General features: G+C 41.1%; 1 protein-coding gene across 3 annotated transcripts in view; it reads left to right on the top strand.

Moving 5' to 3' along the window:
* ASAP2 (ArfGAP with SH3 domain, ankyrin repeat and PH domain 2) overlaps positions 1 to 18946 on the top strand; it is a 222682-nt gene that overhangs the window by 163059 nt on the left and 40677 nt on the right. For all 3 annotated transcript variants that reach the window (XM_049904584.1, XM_049904585.1, XM_049904583.1), the window contains exons 10-15: positions 831 to 934; positions 1032 to 1101; positions 7499 to 7586; positions 12825 to 12873; positions 12958 to 13124; positions 15609 to 15742. In XM_049904584.1, the coding sequence (XP_049760541.1) occupies positions 831 to 934; positions 1032 to 1101; positions 7499 to 7586; positions 12825 to 12873; positions 12958 to 13124; positions 15609 to 15742 (612 nt within the window). The remainder of the gene's footprint in view (positions 1 to 830; positions 935 to 1031; positions 1102 to 7498; positions 7587 to 12824; positions 12874 to 12957; positions 13125 to 15608; positions 15743 to 18946) is intronic.

Here is an 18946-nt window from a genome sequence, read left to right on the forward strand (position 1 = left end):
AGGACTGCTTTTGCCGTATTAGGAGCTTCTTGCCATTATCAGGGACCTAATGCTCATGATTAAGTAAAGCTTTGTGACTTCCAAATGGCTTATTCTTCAGGCAAGTTTGGGGATACTGATTTTTATTTTCTTTTATTGTGCTTTAAGTGGAAGTTGACAGAGCAAATTAGTTTGTCATTCAACAATTGATGCACAAATTGTTTTGTGTCAACACTCACTGCTTCTCCACCCTGGGTTCCATGTTTCCATTCACCTGTTTTCCTGTCTCTTCTGCCTTCTTATCTTTGCTTTTGGGCAGGTGTTGCCCATTGGGTTTCATTTCCATGGTTGAGCTAAGAAGCATATTCCTCAGGTGTGTTATTGTTTGTTTTATAGACCTGTGTAATCTTTGGTGAAGGGTGACTTCAGTTCTGAGTTAAAAGGGTGTCTGAGGGCCGTAGTCTCCAGTCTCTGTCAGACCAGTAAGTCTGGTCTTTTTTTGTCAGTTAGAATTTTGTTCTACATTTTTCTCCAGCACTGTCCAGGACCCTCTGTTGTGATCTCTGTCAGAATAGCCGGTGGTAGTAGCTGGGCACCCTCTAGTTGTTCTGGGCTCAGTCTGGTGGAGGCCGTGGTAGTTGTGGTCTGTTAGTTTTGGGGATATTGATTTTTGTTATTTCTTCCTCCAGCCTGAAAATGACATTTATTAGTTCTAGATACGAATTTTATGTCCCTCTTTGGTGTGGTGAGAAGGAGAAATTTATATATTTACTGCTTTTTGTTTATGTAAGGCGTATGTTTCCTTACTGGATCAGGGCATGGTTAAAAATAACTTCTTGACCATTTTTTAGGATTCACAAATTCGCCAAAGTACAGCCTATAGCTTACATCAGCCTCAGGGAAACAAAGAACATGGAACAGAACGGAATGGTAACCTCTATAAGAAAAGTGATGGGTACGTAAAATGGTGGCACTAGAGTTTAAATTTTGTGTTCATTATCTCATGTGTACAAAGTTTCTAAACTCTTACTTGGTTGTTGTTCATCCCTAAGGATCCGAAAAGTGTGGCAGAAAAGGAAATGTTCTGTTAAAAATGGTTTTCTGACCATATCCCATGGTACTGTAAGTATTCTCTTTTGTTTTGTTATAGTGAGATAAGAATGGGGTGTGTGTGTGTGTAAGGGGATTTAATGAAGTGAGTTGCTATATGTTTGTATATTTACATGTTGTCATATGTATGTTTGGAGTCCCTGGGTGATGCAAATGGTTAACCCATTTGGCTGCTAACTGAAAAGTTGACAGTTCTACCTAGAGGTGCCTCAGAAGAAAGGCCTGGAGATCTATTTCCAAAAAATCAGTCCCTGAAAACTGTATGGAGCATAGTTCTACTGTGATGGGCATGGTGTGGTCATGAGTTGGAATCAACTTCATGGCAACTGGTTTTTGTATATGTATTTTTAAATGACATGTTTACTTAAGGTATTAAGTATGCATTTTAAAGGATTTCCCTATTGAGGAAAGCTTGTCTGGATTCATTCTTGATTTGGCACATGGGCACCCTGTTTATGCTTTTCTATCCATAGAGAGTCTTGTTGTCTTTCACTACCCAGCATGGTCAGGATAATTGATGAGCCGTGTTGTCTTTAAGAAGACAGGTTGTCTTTAAGAAAAACAACACACTGCTCCCCCAGCTATGTGTGTCTCTGGAAATTTAGCATCTTACTTGGGAAGATTTCTACTTTCCCCTTGGACCTCCCTATTCCCTTAAGGAGAAAAAGTTTAAGTGGTCAGGACTTAGGGAATCGGAAATTGAAGAAAACAGATTTCAGTAATTTTATTGAATTTTACTGTGCCCAGCCTTAATGAAGTCCTTGTTCTCTCATCTTGTGTGTAAGAGCCCATGCAAGAAAATTGAGCCCACAAACCCTAGCCTTGGGCCATGGTGTGTTGAGCCTATTAAAGAAACCAGTCAGAGTAAAATTATTTACTAATCTAGCTTTCAGGCGCTGGGAATTTTAATCACAGTTACAAACATAGCCCTTTATTCACACCACAGTGTTCTTTTCCACAGTGGCATTAGGCATATTATCACCTCACCTGGTATGACAGGATTTGGTGAAAACCATGTGGGCTAGTAGACATTGTTGAGTGTGAGTTCATTTTTGAGACATTGTGAGTGTTTCCCTTCCTGATGAAAGGCACAACTGTATGGGGAGCACAGACTGGCTTGTCAGACACTTATAAAAAGGCCATTGCTCAAAGTGGGTTCCAGGGAAGCAGCCCTTCCCAGTACTTATGAGCAAGAAAACAGTAAAACCCGATTTGGTGGATGTCACTGCAGTAAAGAGTGTGTTCCACTGGGGGTCACTTCATCTTTATTGGTTCCACTTATTGGTAGGGAGAGAGAAAATAGAGCTAACATAACCTAGTCTGTAGGGCCCTCTTGAGGACCTCTGGCTTAGGAGAGGGCAAATAAAGGTCATTTCTCTTTTCCAGAAAATCAGTTTTTGCTGGACTTAGGATCAGCATCTCACTCCTGGGGCCATGCAGTGTGGATCCTGCTGTAACCTTCTTTCCATATAGATATATATGTGTGCCTGGGTATGAGTGTTAGGGACTATGGGAAGCAAACCTACTTAGCTATCACTTATCTTTAAACTTGGAAGTGTTAGACTGGATGGTTATCAGCTCTCTCCCTGCTCTAAAACACCTGTGATTCTGTAGTTTGCTTTCCTTTCAAATCATTTTCCATTTGGGGTATTTGTTTTAACTCAGGTTTACTGCCTCAGTGCAGAAATGTCATAAAATAAGGGTAAGTTTCATTTTGTGCTTGTTTTACAGAGTACGTTTCTAAAGTCATTTGGTATATTTGCCTCATTAAAGTGTACCTCTAGACCCTGGTGGTACAGCGGTTAAGCTCTCGGCTGCTAACCAAAAGGTTGGTGGTTCAAACCCACTAGTTTCTCCACAGGAGAAGGGTGTGGCAGTCTGCTTCTGTAAAGATGACAGCCTTGGGAACCCTACGGGGTTGCTATGTGTCGGAATCAACTCCATGGCAACGGGTTTGGTTTCTTTGTTTTGTTTTCTAGACCCAGGGCCTCAGCTTAAGCCAACGAGAGTGGTTCCCCACCATGACAGAAATAAAAACAAGCCTGGTGATCCTTTGCCAACAACATTAACTTTGGTTCAAGTCACTGTCATTGCTTGGGCTCCCTCTCAAAGACATGGGCCAAGTTATCTTTAAATTTTGATGGGTTGCCTCGGTTTTTGGCAGATAGTACAGCCATAACTAGCTTCACTAGGATGCTGACAACTCAGCTTGTCACACAGCTTGTATATTTAATAAGGTTGCTCTGAGTTGGCATGGGAAATCCTCTCTAGGGAATCTCCACTGTCTGCCTTTAGCAGCCTGGGCAGGGAGCTCTTGGAAGCAGTATTGCCTGCTGTAGCCTGGAGGGGTGGCAGGTGGGCACTGTTCTGGTCAACTGCACCACTGCCTTGCAAGGAATATTGCAAGTAGGTTAATTTAGCAGCCTTCCGTTTGTTTGCTGAGTACTTCTTTCCTCTCCCTCCTTTCCCTGTTACTCTTTGTACTCAGTAAGTAAGAAACTGGGAGACCTCTCCATATCAGTGCATCTGCAGTGTCCGTATGTGGCGACATGAGTGAACCTACACCATGAAAGACCGTTGAGAGACCCCCTTATCTGTTTTGTTTCCTTGCGTAGATCACGCACATAGCCAGCATTTCCCTAAGTACATTCATTAACTGTCAGGGAGAAAGGGCGATTTTTCCCAGACTTGACTGAAAAATGGGGATCTACAAGCAGTATCTGGTACACACCGAGCATCAGGTCTTTAAGAAATGGAATCACAAGGTGTATTTGTACTCTTAGGAAAAACCTTCCCAGAAAGCCCAGCAGCCTTTGGAAAACGAAATTGTTGTATTTGCTCCCCCCAGCATTTGGGTAATGAAAACATCCAGGGTTGAATTTTGTGGAAGCCTAACTTAGTATTCCGCATTAGCCAAGGCTAATTTTGTTTTTTGGCACTGAGAAGGAGTGATTCTGGAGACGAAATAACTCTAATTAGGTATCCTCTTTGCCAATTTCATAGCATGACCACATCATCAAAGGCTAGGGACTGTGTTAAGCTGGAAGAAATGTCCACTGGCTCTTACACAATCTAAAAATTTTTTTAAAAAAGTATCATTAATCATGCAGAAAGAAGAATACAAACTTCCTTCTAAAGGCCTGACAAATTGGGAGAAAATAGAAATGGCATGATTAAAATGGCAGAACCACTGCTAATCCATGACTTCACAACAAACACTAGGTCTGTAAGATCTTTTTTTTCCTCTTCTTCCTGAATTTTTTATCTTACTAAAGCAGGGTTCTCAAATTAGGTTCTTAGGGAATACTAAAATCTGGTGAATTGGACACATCTGTTCTAAAGCTGGATTCCTGGTGGTACAGTGGTTAAGAGCTTGGTTGTTAACTAAAAACTCAACAGTTCAAATTCACCAGTTGCTCATTGGAAACCATACGGGGCAGTTCTCCTTTGTCCTGTAGGGTCACTATGAGTCAGAATCAACTCGACAGCAACCAGCTTTTGGTTCTGTAGCCAGAAGAATCAAACCCATTGCCATTGGGTCAATTCCAACTCATAGCGACCCTAAAGGACAGAACAGAACGGCCCCATAGAGTTTCCAAGGAGCACCTCATAGATTTGAACTGCCAGCCTTTTGGTGAGCAGCCCTAGCTCTTAACCACTATGCCTTCAGGGTTTCCTTTGGTTCTATAGCTTAATTAAATGGCAACACCATTTTTTTTCCCCCCAAATTGCAGCGGGGAGGAAATTTAATGGATAGCATATTCTCATTTTAAAAATATTCTCCTGTAAGTTTTTTTTATAGCTTTACCGTCAGTTGATACTTAATCTGAACAAATAGTAAACAGTTATTAATGTAAATTTTAGAATAGATGATACCAATTAAGTCTGTCAGCCTGTATGTTTTGTGGACCCATTCTTATGATTGTCATTTATAATATGCAGCCACAGATGCCTTTATCATCATTCCTAGTTCAAATAAAGACTTGGAATATTTTTCTATATTTTGTGGTGTCCATAAGCTCTGAAGTCAAAAATCTCTGGTGGTGGTTTTCTCAATAAAGAATGAACAATTTTCCCCGTGCAAGAGTGAAAAAGAATACAGGTTGCGAGTGGAGAGGAAGAAAGGGTGGTAGTAATTCAAATTGAGATAATGTGCTACACAAAAAGTAACTTTAAAGATAAGTCAAGGTAAATAACTCTGCCTTCCACGTATATTCATGCAGAAGGCAACAGAACTAGGTGGTTAAGAGCTTGGGCTTGGAAGCCAGCCTGCCTTGTTTGAATCCTGGCTTTACTGTTCCCGAGTTGTACAACCTTGATCGAATTCTTTAGTCTGTCAGGGCCAGTTTCTTTATCTTGTAAAATTGAAATAGTCCCTACCTCAAAGGGCAGTTAACCAAAAAACCAAACCCAGTGCTGTCAAGCCGACTCCGACTCATAGCGACCCTACAGGACAGAGTAGAACTGCCCCATAGAGTTTCCAAGAAGCGCCTGGTGGATTCGAACTGCTGACCCTTTGGTTAACAGCCGTAGCACTTAACCACCACGCCACCAGAGTTTCCCAAAGGGCAGTTAGGAAAATTAAATTAGTTACTTCATGAAAAAATGCTTAGAACAGCACTCGCCTCCTATAAGCACGTAATAGTAGCAATAGCTGACTAAATACAGCAGTTATCGTTATTCAGAATCATCATCTTGTCCATAGAAGTGTTTCTGTATTCATCAAAATGCACTAACCTGTTTTACTGCTCAAGACTTAATGGGTACAAGCAGTTTGGAACTAGACCAGGAACTTTACCTAAAGATTATATACATAGAGTTGTGTGATCACAGGTAGATAACAGAAGAGACAAAGACTTCATATGGGCTGTACGCCCATTTTGCATACATGGCGTGGGCTCCTTGTCACTGTAGAAATTTATCATTTGGTATATGGATTCCTGGGTGAGCCAGGTAATCCTACTGGTAAAGGTCTAAAATTGATGGTGCTTTTACTTGACACTGGCAGGGTTTCCTAGATTAAGCAGAGTTTGGAATCTTTCTTTTAGTTTCTGGTGATGCAGGAATTCTGTTAGGTACCTAGACTATGGAGACTACCTAGTGACTTCTATATAGGAGGGACTCCCTGGTGGTGCAAATGTTAACATGCTCTGCTGCTAACCTAGAGGTTCGAGGTGAGTCTGCCTAGGGGTGATCTACTTCTGAAAAATCAGCCATTGAAAACCCTATGGAGCACAGTGCTACCCCGACACACATGGGGTCACCATGAGTCAGAATTGACTCAGTGGCAGCTGCTACTGGTCTATATAGGAGATGTCATCCACACAGCTACAAACTAGGAGAGTCTAGTATAATATTACTTATTCCTGCTTATCCAGACTTCTTTTATCAAACCTAAATTGTTCATAGTACAAGGATTGTCCGGCGTTAATGGAGACTGCCTTCATCTCTCACCTCACGCCCTTCCCCCATTAGCAGAGGAGAGAAAATACATGAGGGTCTTAATAGGCCTTCCCAGGTGTATGCGCATATGTGTGAGTATCTGGAGGGATCTAAAATCCAGGCTTTTACGGTGTCTTGAAGCAGCTGGTAGCTACGGGAAATGGTGAACAACAGTTTGAAGTTTAAGGCATTTTAATTCCATCTTTCATTTGGCAACTTGCGAGGTCGGTAAGATAAGCCCATTCATATTTGGAGATTTCTCCAGGATTTCTGTGAAGTGTTTTGCTGTTCAGAATTTTTTTTCCCTTAAATTATCTTCTTATCTTTTTGGCCTTTGCTTTTTTGTACTAATTTTGGGTTTTTTTTAGACAGAAATGTGTTGTGATCTCTTGTAAACATTGGGTGGGGTGTCGAGTGGAGAGCTATGTATGTGAAGAGGCGTGTTTTGTTGAAACTTCAGTGACAGTGATGGTTGGCTTTTTAGACTCCAGAAATATGAATCTATTATTTTTCACCACTTCAGAGAGTGGAGAAAATTATTTCTCTGTCATTTTTGTCCTCTGAGATTACTTTTCCATGGAAACGAGTATTTACACTCAGAAGTTCACCAGAAATTGAGCTGGCTGTCCAGGTCATCCATCAAACAGCCTGTGTCAGGAGTAGAAATCAGGCCCAAATGTCAGGACCATTTTGATCTTAGGGAGGCCACTGCCATTGACCTCAGAGCTGGGCGTCAGCTGTCCCTCCTGTCTGGGTGGGTTTGAGCTCCATGCAGGGACAGGGAGTTGCCTCCTTGGAGCCTACAGTGGAAGACATGCTGTAATGTGGCTCCCTAGATAAATCTGACTTCCAAAAGCCATCTTTGCAAACTAGTAAAAAATCTGATCTTGGTGTATTTTAATGAGTAATGATACTATATGATTTTTCCATTCCTTACCACCCATAACCTTTTTTTTTTTTTGAACAGCCTAACCGCCCCCCTGCGAAGCTCAACCTGTTAACCTGCCAAGTGAAGACAAACCCGGAGGAGAAAAAGTGTTTTGACCTTATTTCACGTAGGTTTTCCTCGAGCCTAAAATCCCTTCTGCTTTTTAAAAAAATGCAAAATTCTACTTTTAAATGCTTCCATAATTGGAGTGATCTTAGAAATGCTATAAAACTAAAGTGACAAGTTCTTTACTGTAGCCCTTGAGACTTATTTTTTAAAATTGTTTTATTTTCCCCACCACAAAACTAGTTTCTTCTGCTTCTGAGTGCCTTTTTTTTTTTTTTTCCTCCTGACATACACAAAAGAATCACCTCTAAATCATTAATTGTGGCAAATACTTATCCAGAACCCCCTAATGCAAGGAAAAGGGCTAGTGATATCTTCAAGAAAATGAGATAAACCCTTTGTTCTTGTCAGGTTTATGTGGCGGGGCCTCATTTTGAGGGGAAGGAAAGGGGCCAGTCTCCCCTTCCAAAAGGCAGTCACTACGGATTTGAGCACAAGAGCTACACTTATAGAGGAAAATACTGTACTATGAGTTTTAGGAAGATGGGTCTTCTCTCATTTGCCTCAGTAACCCTGAGCAGGGAGTAGCTGGTTTTTAAAATATTTGTCGAATTGTATTATTGAAAGCCAGGAACTAATTTATTATGTAAGTCAATGTTCACAGCAAACGTGGGAGGAAATTATCATTATGCCCATTTTACTAGGTGATGAAACTGAGGACCGCAATGGTTTATCTTTGCTCTCTTCACACTGTATTAAGCTGTAGGGGGGTATTGAGCAGTGTGCTGTGTGGAAAGGGTGTATGTATTGCTTGTTCTGTTCTTCATACTCTAGACTGATCTGTAAAACAAAAATTATCTTTTCATGCCTCTAACTCCCTGTCCCTGGTCAGTCTACTAAGATCCACAGATTCATTTATCGCTTCTCATCAAAGCTTTCTCTCAGACCCTTCATTCACCTAAGATGTTGTAAAACGTTGAGAACCAGTGTCTAGGGAATGTTCGGAGAATGTTAGGCCTTTCATTTTTCTGAAATAACCCTTAATAAACAATAAAAATGTGTTCCTCTAATAGTAAAACCGCCCTTTAGTAAGTGATGAGCGCTTAATAGCTAACCAAGCCTAACTGTTTTGCACACCATATGGAGTTAGATGCAAGCACTTCCCCTTAACTTGCCATCTAGTCACCTCCAGCAACCACTTGTAGGGAGACCCCAGATTAGACACCATATGTACAGAAGCATTTTTTTTTTTTTAGACTTCAAAACAATTCCAAAATATGCCCCAATCTATACAGTTTTTTCTTATGATTTATTTTAGTTTTTGTTGTGGTTGTTGAGAATATACACAGCAGAACAATCAGTAGTTCAACGATTTCTACATGTACAGTTCAGTGACATTGATTACATTCTCTAAATTATGCAACCATTCTCACCCTCCTTTTTCAAATTATCCCCCCCCCATTAACATAAACTCACTGCCCCCTAAGTTTCCTGTCTCATCTTTTGAGTTGCTGTGGTCAATTTGGTCCCATATAGATAGTTCTTAGAAGAACACAATGCTCAAGGCAGACATTCTTTACTAATTAAGCTATTGTTTGGCTTAAAGAAGACTTCGGGGGATTTTTTTGGTTTCAGGTTTAAAGATTATCTTAGGGCAGTAGTTTTCAGGGGTTCATCCAGCATCAATGGCTCCTGAAAGTCCGGGTTCCATGGGAATTTGAAATTCTGTTCTGTATTTTTTCCCCCTTTTGATCAGTATTTTATAGAATCTTTGATCAGAATGTTCAGTAATGGTAGTTGGGCCGTAACCTTCATATCTTCAGCAGTGTGTCAGTCACCAAGGAGAATAGGTAGATAGTAAAATGTGCATAATTAGAATTCTCTGTTTTTTTAAACAAACCAAACATGAATTACTACATTGCTTAAATGTGTGAGAGTGGTTCTGTGTAAATCTGGTTACATGTAAACACTGTGGCAAACTGACGTTTATCCAAGATTCTGTTTATGTTTAAAGCATCGTAAATAACCTTTAAGTAAGGTCTTTAAGCTTTTTTTTTTTTTTTAAGCTTAAGATATCCGGAAGGGCCTACCGAGTCTGGTTTGAGGCACTGTTGTAAATTTGCCAGAGTCCATTGTCAACTTTGAGACAAGCTCTTACCTCTCCTCCTTCATTGCTTATCCCTCAGAGGGTAAAATGAATCCCAGCCCTACAAATTTCCCTCCTCAGCTGGCTTTTGAAGGGTGTCACTCCTCCAGGAGTATTTGCTGTAAAATGCTTTGTTGTGGTGCTATATAGGCTTGAGTTACTACAGGGGATACTTGGAGACCTGTGAGACACCTCAAAAGAATCTTAAAGGGAAACAATGCATGGTGAGTGGTAAAAGCCCTAAAGTAATGAGCATCCTGAGAAGTTGGGGAGCTTGTGCGCAGGATCTGGTTCTGCTGGCTCATGAGAAAATTTCTTTACCTCTCCCAGTAGGTAGATTCTTCCTCTGCCTGCTGACCAGGCTAGTGGAATGAGTGATCACCAAGACCTCTTCAAGCCCTTAAAACAGTTGTGAGTGGGGAAATAAAGATCAGTCCACACCATAGACAGTGAGGATGATGTTTTAGGTGTGGGCACACCGAGCATCCCAGGAATCGCCCATTCCTTCTAATCTTCAGAGCCCTGGTGACACAGTGGTTGAGAGCTCGGCCACTAACCTAAAGGTCAGTAGTTTGAATCCACCAGCCGCTCCATAGAAACCCTATGGGACAGTTCTGCTCTGTCCTATAGGGTCACCATGAGTTGGAATCTTCTCAATGGCAACATTTTTTTTTTTTTAAATCTTCACTTTGTAAAGCCATCACTGGGATCTGCCTAGAGAGCCCAGAGGAGGACAGACTGACTGGTTGGCTTCAAATATTGCCCTGTAAGATCCCTTTTACCATTCCTCCTCCTACACAGGGTTTCCCCATTCCGATCAATGGGACAGCCTCAAGGAGAATGTTCGCAAGGCTCCAGAGTTTCTGTGACAAGGCCAGCACTTCTGGGAACTTAGTTGACTCTCTTGCCCTCAGACTAGTCCTACTCTTTTCAAATTCAAGTCCTGAGCCCTTGTCCTAGAATCACACAGTCATCATAGGGGGGATGGAAAGTGCATGAGAATTTTGAGGTGATCTGGGTTAGTGCCCTGGGTAAGATGGAGCGCAGAGGGGGTGACCATCACAGGTCCACACAGCAAGTTAGTTGTCAGCTTGGATCCAGAACCTTGGTCTTGGAGGAGCAGCCTTTCCCAAGCCATCATCATCACATTAGTGGCCCTGATCATCTCCACCATCTCCTCTTGATTTTGCTCTCCCTCATAGTTGAAGCGGACTAGAAACTTATTTATAGGCATCTTGAGAATCTCTACTAGAGGAAATTCTTATTTGGAAGTTTTCGAAGAGGCTTGTCCACCGCTTCTGCAACTTTCAGACACTGTAATACAGAATTAGCCAAAGTACAGGGCTTGCTCCCCCTCGTCTTCTTAATTTTTCTATGTGAACTGTGCCTGGTGGTCTGACCATGAAGCAGCTGAGTGACCCCTGGCACTGCCTACCATCATCACCACTTCCTAAGTCCTCTGTAACCCACTAAGCAAACCTTCCGGGTGAGGAGCCCAGAACACCCGAGTGGGACTTGGGTGATACAGCTCCTGCCTCCTGGGCCCTCCTCCAGGTGAAGCTGTACATGGCGCCAGTACTTTGGAGCAGGAGAAAGCAGTGTTGCTCTTCTCTTTACAAAACCTGGGGAGATATTTCTTTGGACAATTGAGTTTGGCTCAGTCGCTAACATTTGGATCACAAAGTTAAGTTCATTTTTCTGAACTTGAAATAATTGTTTTAAACCCTCTTTCTCTTTTCAGTAACAGGGTGAGGATAGAGAGGATGTAGTTCTCTTCCCTTGGTATTTAAAAAAAAAAAATGGGATGGTGTAGTAGAAAGAGTATTGGACCAGGAGTTGGAAGACCTGAATTTTCTGCCACTGACGACGTTCATTTTTGTCTCTTAACCCCTTTGGGCCTGAGTCTTCTCATAGTCAGCTCACCAAAAATTGTTGCAACAATCAAAGTACTTTTAGGAGTGTAAAAACCACTTCAGGGGCAAAAATATATTGTATATCCCCAAGGACAGAATCAAACTGCCTGTCATTTGATCTCTTCCTCTTTTTTTTTTTTTTTTTTAGCGTTTTAAATGTAATATATTTTTTTATTTTGAGCTGATTTTAGACTTATGGAAAAGTTATAAAAGGAGTAGTTTCTGTATATCTCCCACTCACCATCCTCTCATTGTTAGCATCTTAGTATACAGTTATCCCTAGTTCATAGTACATACTATCAGCCAGTGATCAAAACTAGGAATTTGACGTTGGTACAATGCTATTAATTTTACTGGTATTAATGTTATACCAGTAAATATTTTTTCCACTAATGTTCTTTTACTGTTCAGGATTTTCTCCAGAATTTCACATTGCATTTTAGTTTTTATTTTATCAGATTCCTGCAGCCGATAAGGGTTCCTCAGAAGTCTTTCATGACCTTGGTACTTTTTGAAGTTATTTTGTGAAATACCTCTCAGTTTGGGTTTCCCTGTGTTTTCTCATGATTGGACTGCAGTTCTGCATTTTTGGGCAAGCATACCACAGAAATGATACCGAGTTCGATAGCTCACGTGGCACCCTCCCTCTCTCGTGTCCACCCAAGGGGCTCAGCATTCTAGCTCACACTTCTAAAATGTCGCTGATGCCAGCTGTGCATGAATGTAATATTTTATATTCCATCATTATTTAACAGTATTCTCTTGCTTTAGCTGTATTTGTGACAGAAGTCTCCCGTAGCATGTTATTTTTAGAATTTCTCATAATCTTTTGTAAGAGGGCCAGCAAACTTCTAAGATATTTACTTTAGAAAACACTTTTATTATTGAAAGGGCTTTAACAATGACTTTTTGGGGCCAACTCTGCAGCAAGTTAAAAAAAATAAAGCTTGTGAAAGTCTAGTGATGGTTTTCATTGAATAGCTTCAGCTTTGGAAGCTACATCTTTTTATACTCAAATGGTGGACTAACAGCTTTATTAATTTGCATTGCAAAACCACACATACTGAGCAGAGGTAGACATTTGAAGGACATGAGAGAGTGCTTGATTTTATACGAATCATTTATTTCCTAGCAGAGAGCTAAGATTATTTCTGAGGTTAATTATAAACCACTTTCCTTTGGAATTGTGTATGGATTACTGTCTGGGCTCACAGCTGATGAGATTCCTCTTGTCGTGCAGATGACAGAACCTACCACTTTCAAGCAGAAGATGAGCAGGAATGTCAAATGTGAGTTATTTGGAAGTGGGCCCTTAGACAGGGAGTTAGCAATTGTTCTTGGGATTTATAACAGTTTTGCCTTTGTTTTTCTAGATGGATGTCTGTGCTGCAAAACAGCAAAGAAGAAGCTTTAAACAATGCCTTTAAGGGAGATGACAACACGGGAGAAAATAACATTGTCCAGGAACTGACTAAAGAGATCATCTCTGAAGTCCAGAAGATGACCGGCAATGATGTGTGCTGTGACTGCGGGGCACCAGGTGACCCAGGGGCGGCCCGGGCTCTAGGATTTGTAAATCCCATTCCAATTCACAGAGTTCATTCATTGATTTTCACTTTCAATTCAAACACAGAAGTAAGTGCAGCTCGGCCTGAGTCCATCCCATTACACAAATGCTTGATGAACTGTGTGCAGACTTCGGTGGGGAAAAAGGGATGGGAAGGTATTTGCCTGCCGGGCCCCCAGAACAGGACAGAGTGAAGATGGCCTGATGTAGCTCAAAAGATTTCAGTGCTTTTTGAGAAATGAAAACTGAACGACACAGTGAGGGTGAAATCAAGGTCATCCAGTCACTGTGCTGGCTGAGTGCGGTATGGATTTTTTTCCCCTGGGCTTACTCCATCCTCATTTTGTATTACTTTTTAGAACCTCTGAAGTAACTTTAAGCTGCCGTCTAGCTCTCTGACCCTGGAAGAGTGACGTACTTTTGGTGGTTTTCCTCTTTGTAAAGTGAAGGAGTTGGTCTAGGATTTTTTCCAAGTCCCTTCTAGCTGTCGCATTCTGTGAACAGATGGTTATTTTTGCCCTTCGATGAAGCATATTAGGAGCTTCATTTTTAATGAACACACAATATTGTAAATTTTCACAGCTAGTATTTTAAAAGTTTAAGTAAATGTTGTACATGTCTCATTAAGATCAAATGGTGTTGACAGGGGATGGTTAGGGGAGCTATGCAGTAGCCTTTTCCGAGCATTTATAAAGTGAGAGATCCTGGCTTAGCTAGAATGGTCAGTTGCTTTTTTATTCCTCTACTTCTATTACAGTTTTCCTAGAAAACAGACAACAGAAGTGGAGTGGACAGTTAATGAGTGCCACGAGGTTCCTTTTACCCTGAGGGCTATATTTGGGGCCTTCACCTGGGCGAGATCCTGGGGGGTCTTGGAAAGAGATTTTTTTCTGGTAGGAGATGAGGTGGGGAGTGATAAGTAGTAAATCATGCTTTTCCTTGAGAAGAGATAAGGACAACACAATACTTGGGCTTTGTTCATTCATATAGAAGTCAGAGCCACGTACATTGGTCTTTTAAAATGCTAAGACAAGTATGAGTGAGGTAAAAACTTGATATAAAGTAATATACATGTATTCTGTGTACCAGCTATAAACAAGATGCAATAAAATAGGCCTGGTGAAGTGAAAACACAGATGCTGAGAAGTATTTCCTAACATGGATGAAATAATGCTTAATAACGTGAACATATTTTAAACAACTTCATGATTATCTGGTGACCAAGGCTGTCGTATTTACCTGCCATGAATTTCTAAGGTCAACAAACAGTTCTGAAGGGAACTGGACTTAGGGATGTGATAATGTGTTCAAGTACATTTCATTTTGAATTCCCCATTTTTTCATAAAGTCAGCATTCCCCTCTCAAGCATTTATTGAGCACCGACTATGTGCCAGACTCTGTACTAGGCAGTGAGGATACTTCAGTGAGCAAGTAACTGTGCTCTGAGGAGGAACGCTGACGTATTGAAAGCATGAGTTTGCAATCAGATGAATGTAGGGCCACAGTCTGGCTCTGCCACTCACTTGCAACATTGAGCAGATTCCTCAGCCTTTCTGAGCATTGTGAAGGTAGAAAATCTGTACACCAAAACCAAACCTGCTGCCATCGAGTCAATTCCAACTCATAGCGACCCTATAGGACAGAGTAGAACTGCCCTATAGGGTTTCCAAGGCTATAAATCCTTATGGAAGCAGACTGTCTCATCTTTCTCCCACGGAGCGGCTGGTGGGTTTGTACCACCAACCTCTTGGTTAGCAGCTGAGTGCTTTAACCACTGCGCCACCAGGGCTCCCCAAAAATCGATGTAGTTGAGATAAAAACACCTGTCCTGTTCATCTCTTGGTGCTCTTGTATGAGTCGAGTGAAATATTATGTGGAAGTGCTTTGTAATTCCTGAATCCCTTGCAAGTAAACTTTTATTGCTACTACCAAAGTGCTGAACCCAGAGTATATCATGAGTGGTTAGTGTATGTTTGCCATGATTATGACTAGCACCTTTGTGAAAATACAGACATGTATGTTTTAAATCTCTTTACCTTATGGTACTTGATTTGGATGGTTCTTGTTTTTTTCTTATTCCACTCTGCTGGTGTGATCAGGCTGGTGATGAGTGTGGTCTGTGTTCAGGACCAGTTCTTGAGGAAGCCATGGTCACTGGAGTACATGGACTGTGTCTTCTTCACTTTTGTGCTCACAGTACCTGGCACTCAGGAGTGCTTCATAAATGAATGGAAGGATGAGGAGCTGGAAGGGCAGGAAAGAGAGGGAGATTGGACAGGCACAGATCTGTGTACTGTGTGTACCCTGGCAGTAATCATGGATAAGTGAAGGTTCCACTGTGTCAAGAGTCAAAAAATTCTGGGACACTCTGTGCTCAGTAATTATTCAGGAAAAAAATTTTGACCCCAGACCCTCTACTTACCACAAGCTCAAATTTACCCTGTTCTCTTTGGCAGATCCTACGTGGCTTTCCACCAATCTGGGCATTCTGACCTGCATCGAGTGTTCCGGAATCCACCGAGAGTTGGGGGTTCACTACTCCAGGATGCAGTCCCTGACGTTAGATGTATTAGGAACATCTGAGTTGCTGGTAATTTTCACATCCTTGATTGGGGATTGGAAATAAATGAGCTGAAAACCAAGTTTTTATTTGACATTCTAATCCATTTTGGTTTTTGAAACTTTAGTGGACTGGTGGTTGTCAATATATTGCTGGATGGGTTTGGGCAATTAGAAACTCATTGATAATTCTTCCTTCTCTGCTATTAGTAGTTGAAGGAACTTCTCGTTGTAAACCTTATCCCTAAATGAATAAAGTGAAAACAAAAAGAAGCATGATACTTGTGTGAGATTCTGCTGAGATGGATTAGGATGGTGGCATAGTCCAGCCACACCATTCATCAAACAGATGAAGAACTCAGAAGCTCAGAGACAGGAAAGGACTGATTGTCCCTGAGGCATCAGCCCATTTCTTAAAAGGCTCTGGCTACTTCTTGGCTTTAAACCTCCAATGGACTTCCCTTGCCTCATATTGTCCCGCTTTGCTCTTTGTTTTTAGTGCCTTTGTTTCTAAAAAAGGCTTGCGTTTGTGGTTCAGTGATAACACATAAACCACAGTATAGAGATAGTAGGAGATGGAAACGTTTTGTGTAGAGTAGCCCTCAGAGTATTGAGACTGTGGCCCACCTGAGTAACAAGGTAAATCTGACTTAGGTTGTGCTTTTGGGCCACCGGAAGCATGAGCTTTTATGGGCTATTTTCAAAGTCCATAATTACTGGTTGTAGAAAGTCATGTTGGTAATTCTTTCTTGGAGTAGTTGGGCATTGGACAGTAAATATTAAGTGGATATTGATTGCCGTTGATTTTAACGTCAAGAACACTTGACAAAATCAATTACTGTGGTCGGTATTCCTCTCAAGGGGCAATAAATCTTACTGATGACTACTCTGGATCCAAAGTGTCTGAACTTCTGATGCATTTTTGAACTCTCTGGTTGAACCCTCCCAGTCCTCCCAAGGAATTCCTTTATGGTCTTGAAAGACAATGTTGGAAGAAACTAGAGAAGGTGCTGATAGTCCCGTTAGTAACATCCCTTCAAGTTTAAAGCTAAACTACACTGAGCAAGATCCAAGCAGGGTATACTTGGTTACATGCCGTGATTATTTTCAATGTAAAATTCGTATAACCTACAGCTTGGTCATAGATGATAAAGTAGATTTGAGACTGTCACAGAATATTTTTTAAAAAACCCAAATTATTTTTCAGTTAACACTGGTGAACGATGGCAGTTGCTCCTTTTACTGATTTTCTTAAAACAGTGGAAAAGCATTGATTTGTGATGAAATAATCGCTGTTTTTTTTACCGGCACTTTACAAAGCATTTTATGTGTATTAGCTCATTTGATCTTCACAACAACACTATGACTTCGGTTTATTATCCCCAATCTACAAAGGAGAAAACTGAGATTTAGAATGTTATAATACACCCAAGGTTATATAGCTGTTAAGATGTCACATCTGGGGTATGGAACCCTATAATCTAATTGCAGCGCTCACCCTTTTAACTTTTGAGGAGCCTAAGACATAAACTGGCATTTCTGGTGGGTTGTCTTGCCAGATGGTAAACACTTATATGTCACTACTGTCTCCCCCCAACACAGTGGTTTGCTGGCAAATGTTTAACACCAGGTCTCTGGGAGAAAAAGAAGCCCAGATTTGTAGTCCATCTAGTTCTGTGGTGTAAATACAGTATGGCCAGTTTCAAGTTACCAATGTGGCGTCGCCGAATGTGAGGTTAGAAAGAGACGTTGAGTAGCACACCCTTATATAGTATGTTTACCGTGTGAATACAGTGGCTGTAAATAGCTTCAAGAACATCAATAATAGTAAAATGTAGTAAAATAATTAAAAAACCAAACCCATTGCTGACAAGTCAATTCCAACTCATAGCAACCCTAAAGGACAGAATAGAACCGCCCCATAGGGTTTCCAAGGAGCACCTGGTGAATTCAAACTGCCAATCTTTTGGTTAGCAGCCGTAGCTCTTAACCACAATGCCACCAGGGTTTCCAGTAAAATGATTAGGAAATGATAAGTTTTAAGTATTTATTACTTTTGTTTTTAATATAATTAATTATGGGTCTACATAATGTAATTTTAAATAATGGCTGTGTTTGATAGCTGGCTCACAAAATTCCTGAGAATTGAACAGTTGGCTCTTGTGAGTGGTTAGGAGCCTGACCCCAGCCCACTCTGTTATAATTGCTTTTATGTGCCTCAGAAATTTAATTGATGATCTTCATGAGATTCTATTACCTACTAACAAGGAAAACCTACCAAAGAAAGTTGAAAGGAATATGTCGTTTCCATCTTGATGAAAAGATGAGGTAACTTCTGATTGCTGGTTCAAATCTCATTTTCTGTCTTCCAGAACCTATATATTCTTATAGAAGTTTTAAGGTTTGGCCAACTCTCAACTATTACGGAGATATCAGACAGAGCCTACTTAATATCTGCAGATACTTTCAGAGTATAATTTCTGCCATAGTTTCAACCTCTCCCTTATCTAAATCTCTTTTCCTCAATGGCTGTCAGAAAAACACAAGGCTCCTGAATTGTGTGAGATTTCCTTCCTACCCTCTGCTTGCCCCTGAACTCTGTCTGTCTGGTCCCCTGGTGACTCCCAGGGTGTGGACATCTCCCTGCTTCTCATCCCAGTGTCCATTTACGACGTGCGGGTACTGTGGGCATGACATTACGTCCAGAATCTTTATTCCTCAGCCCCCAAGTTAAGCACTGTATGGAGAGTACGTGTCAGATGTTAGTATTCATTGATTTAAAAGCGTAGAAATGTCAAGCCTTTTTAAAGAAACTGGGTTGCTTACTTTGTTTTGCTTAGACAGTCAGATAGATGTCTAAACAAAGGATTTCCTGAAGCCTCCATGTGCACTCCTCTGTGTGTGTGTGTGTGTGTGTGTGTGTGTGTGTGTGTGTGTGAGTCATTTAGAATTATGTCTGGCACACAGGAAGAACTATGAAGTATGAGCTATTGTTATTATCTCCGCCTCAAAGATGATCTAACAAAATTCTTTTGGAAAAACGATGCTCATGTCCTCATGCATGAATCCACAGGGAGATCCCACGAGCTCTACTCTGGCCGTCAGCTCTGTTTATGAACTTTTCCGACTCTCCAGAGCATTTCAGATTCATAGGGCAGTGATGATGTCAGAATCTTTGGTTGATTTGTTCGTATGTTTTCTCGTACAGCAAATGTTAGACCTCTTAGTACCCTGT

The sequence above is a fragment of the Elephas maximus genome, chromosome 12, assembly GCF_024166365.1.
Source record: "Elephas maximus indicus isolate mEleMax1 chromosome 12, mEleMax1 primary haplotype, whole genome shotgun sequence".
NCBI lineage: Eukaryota > Metazoa > Chordata > Mammalia > Proboscidea > Elephantidae > Elephas > Elephas maximus.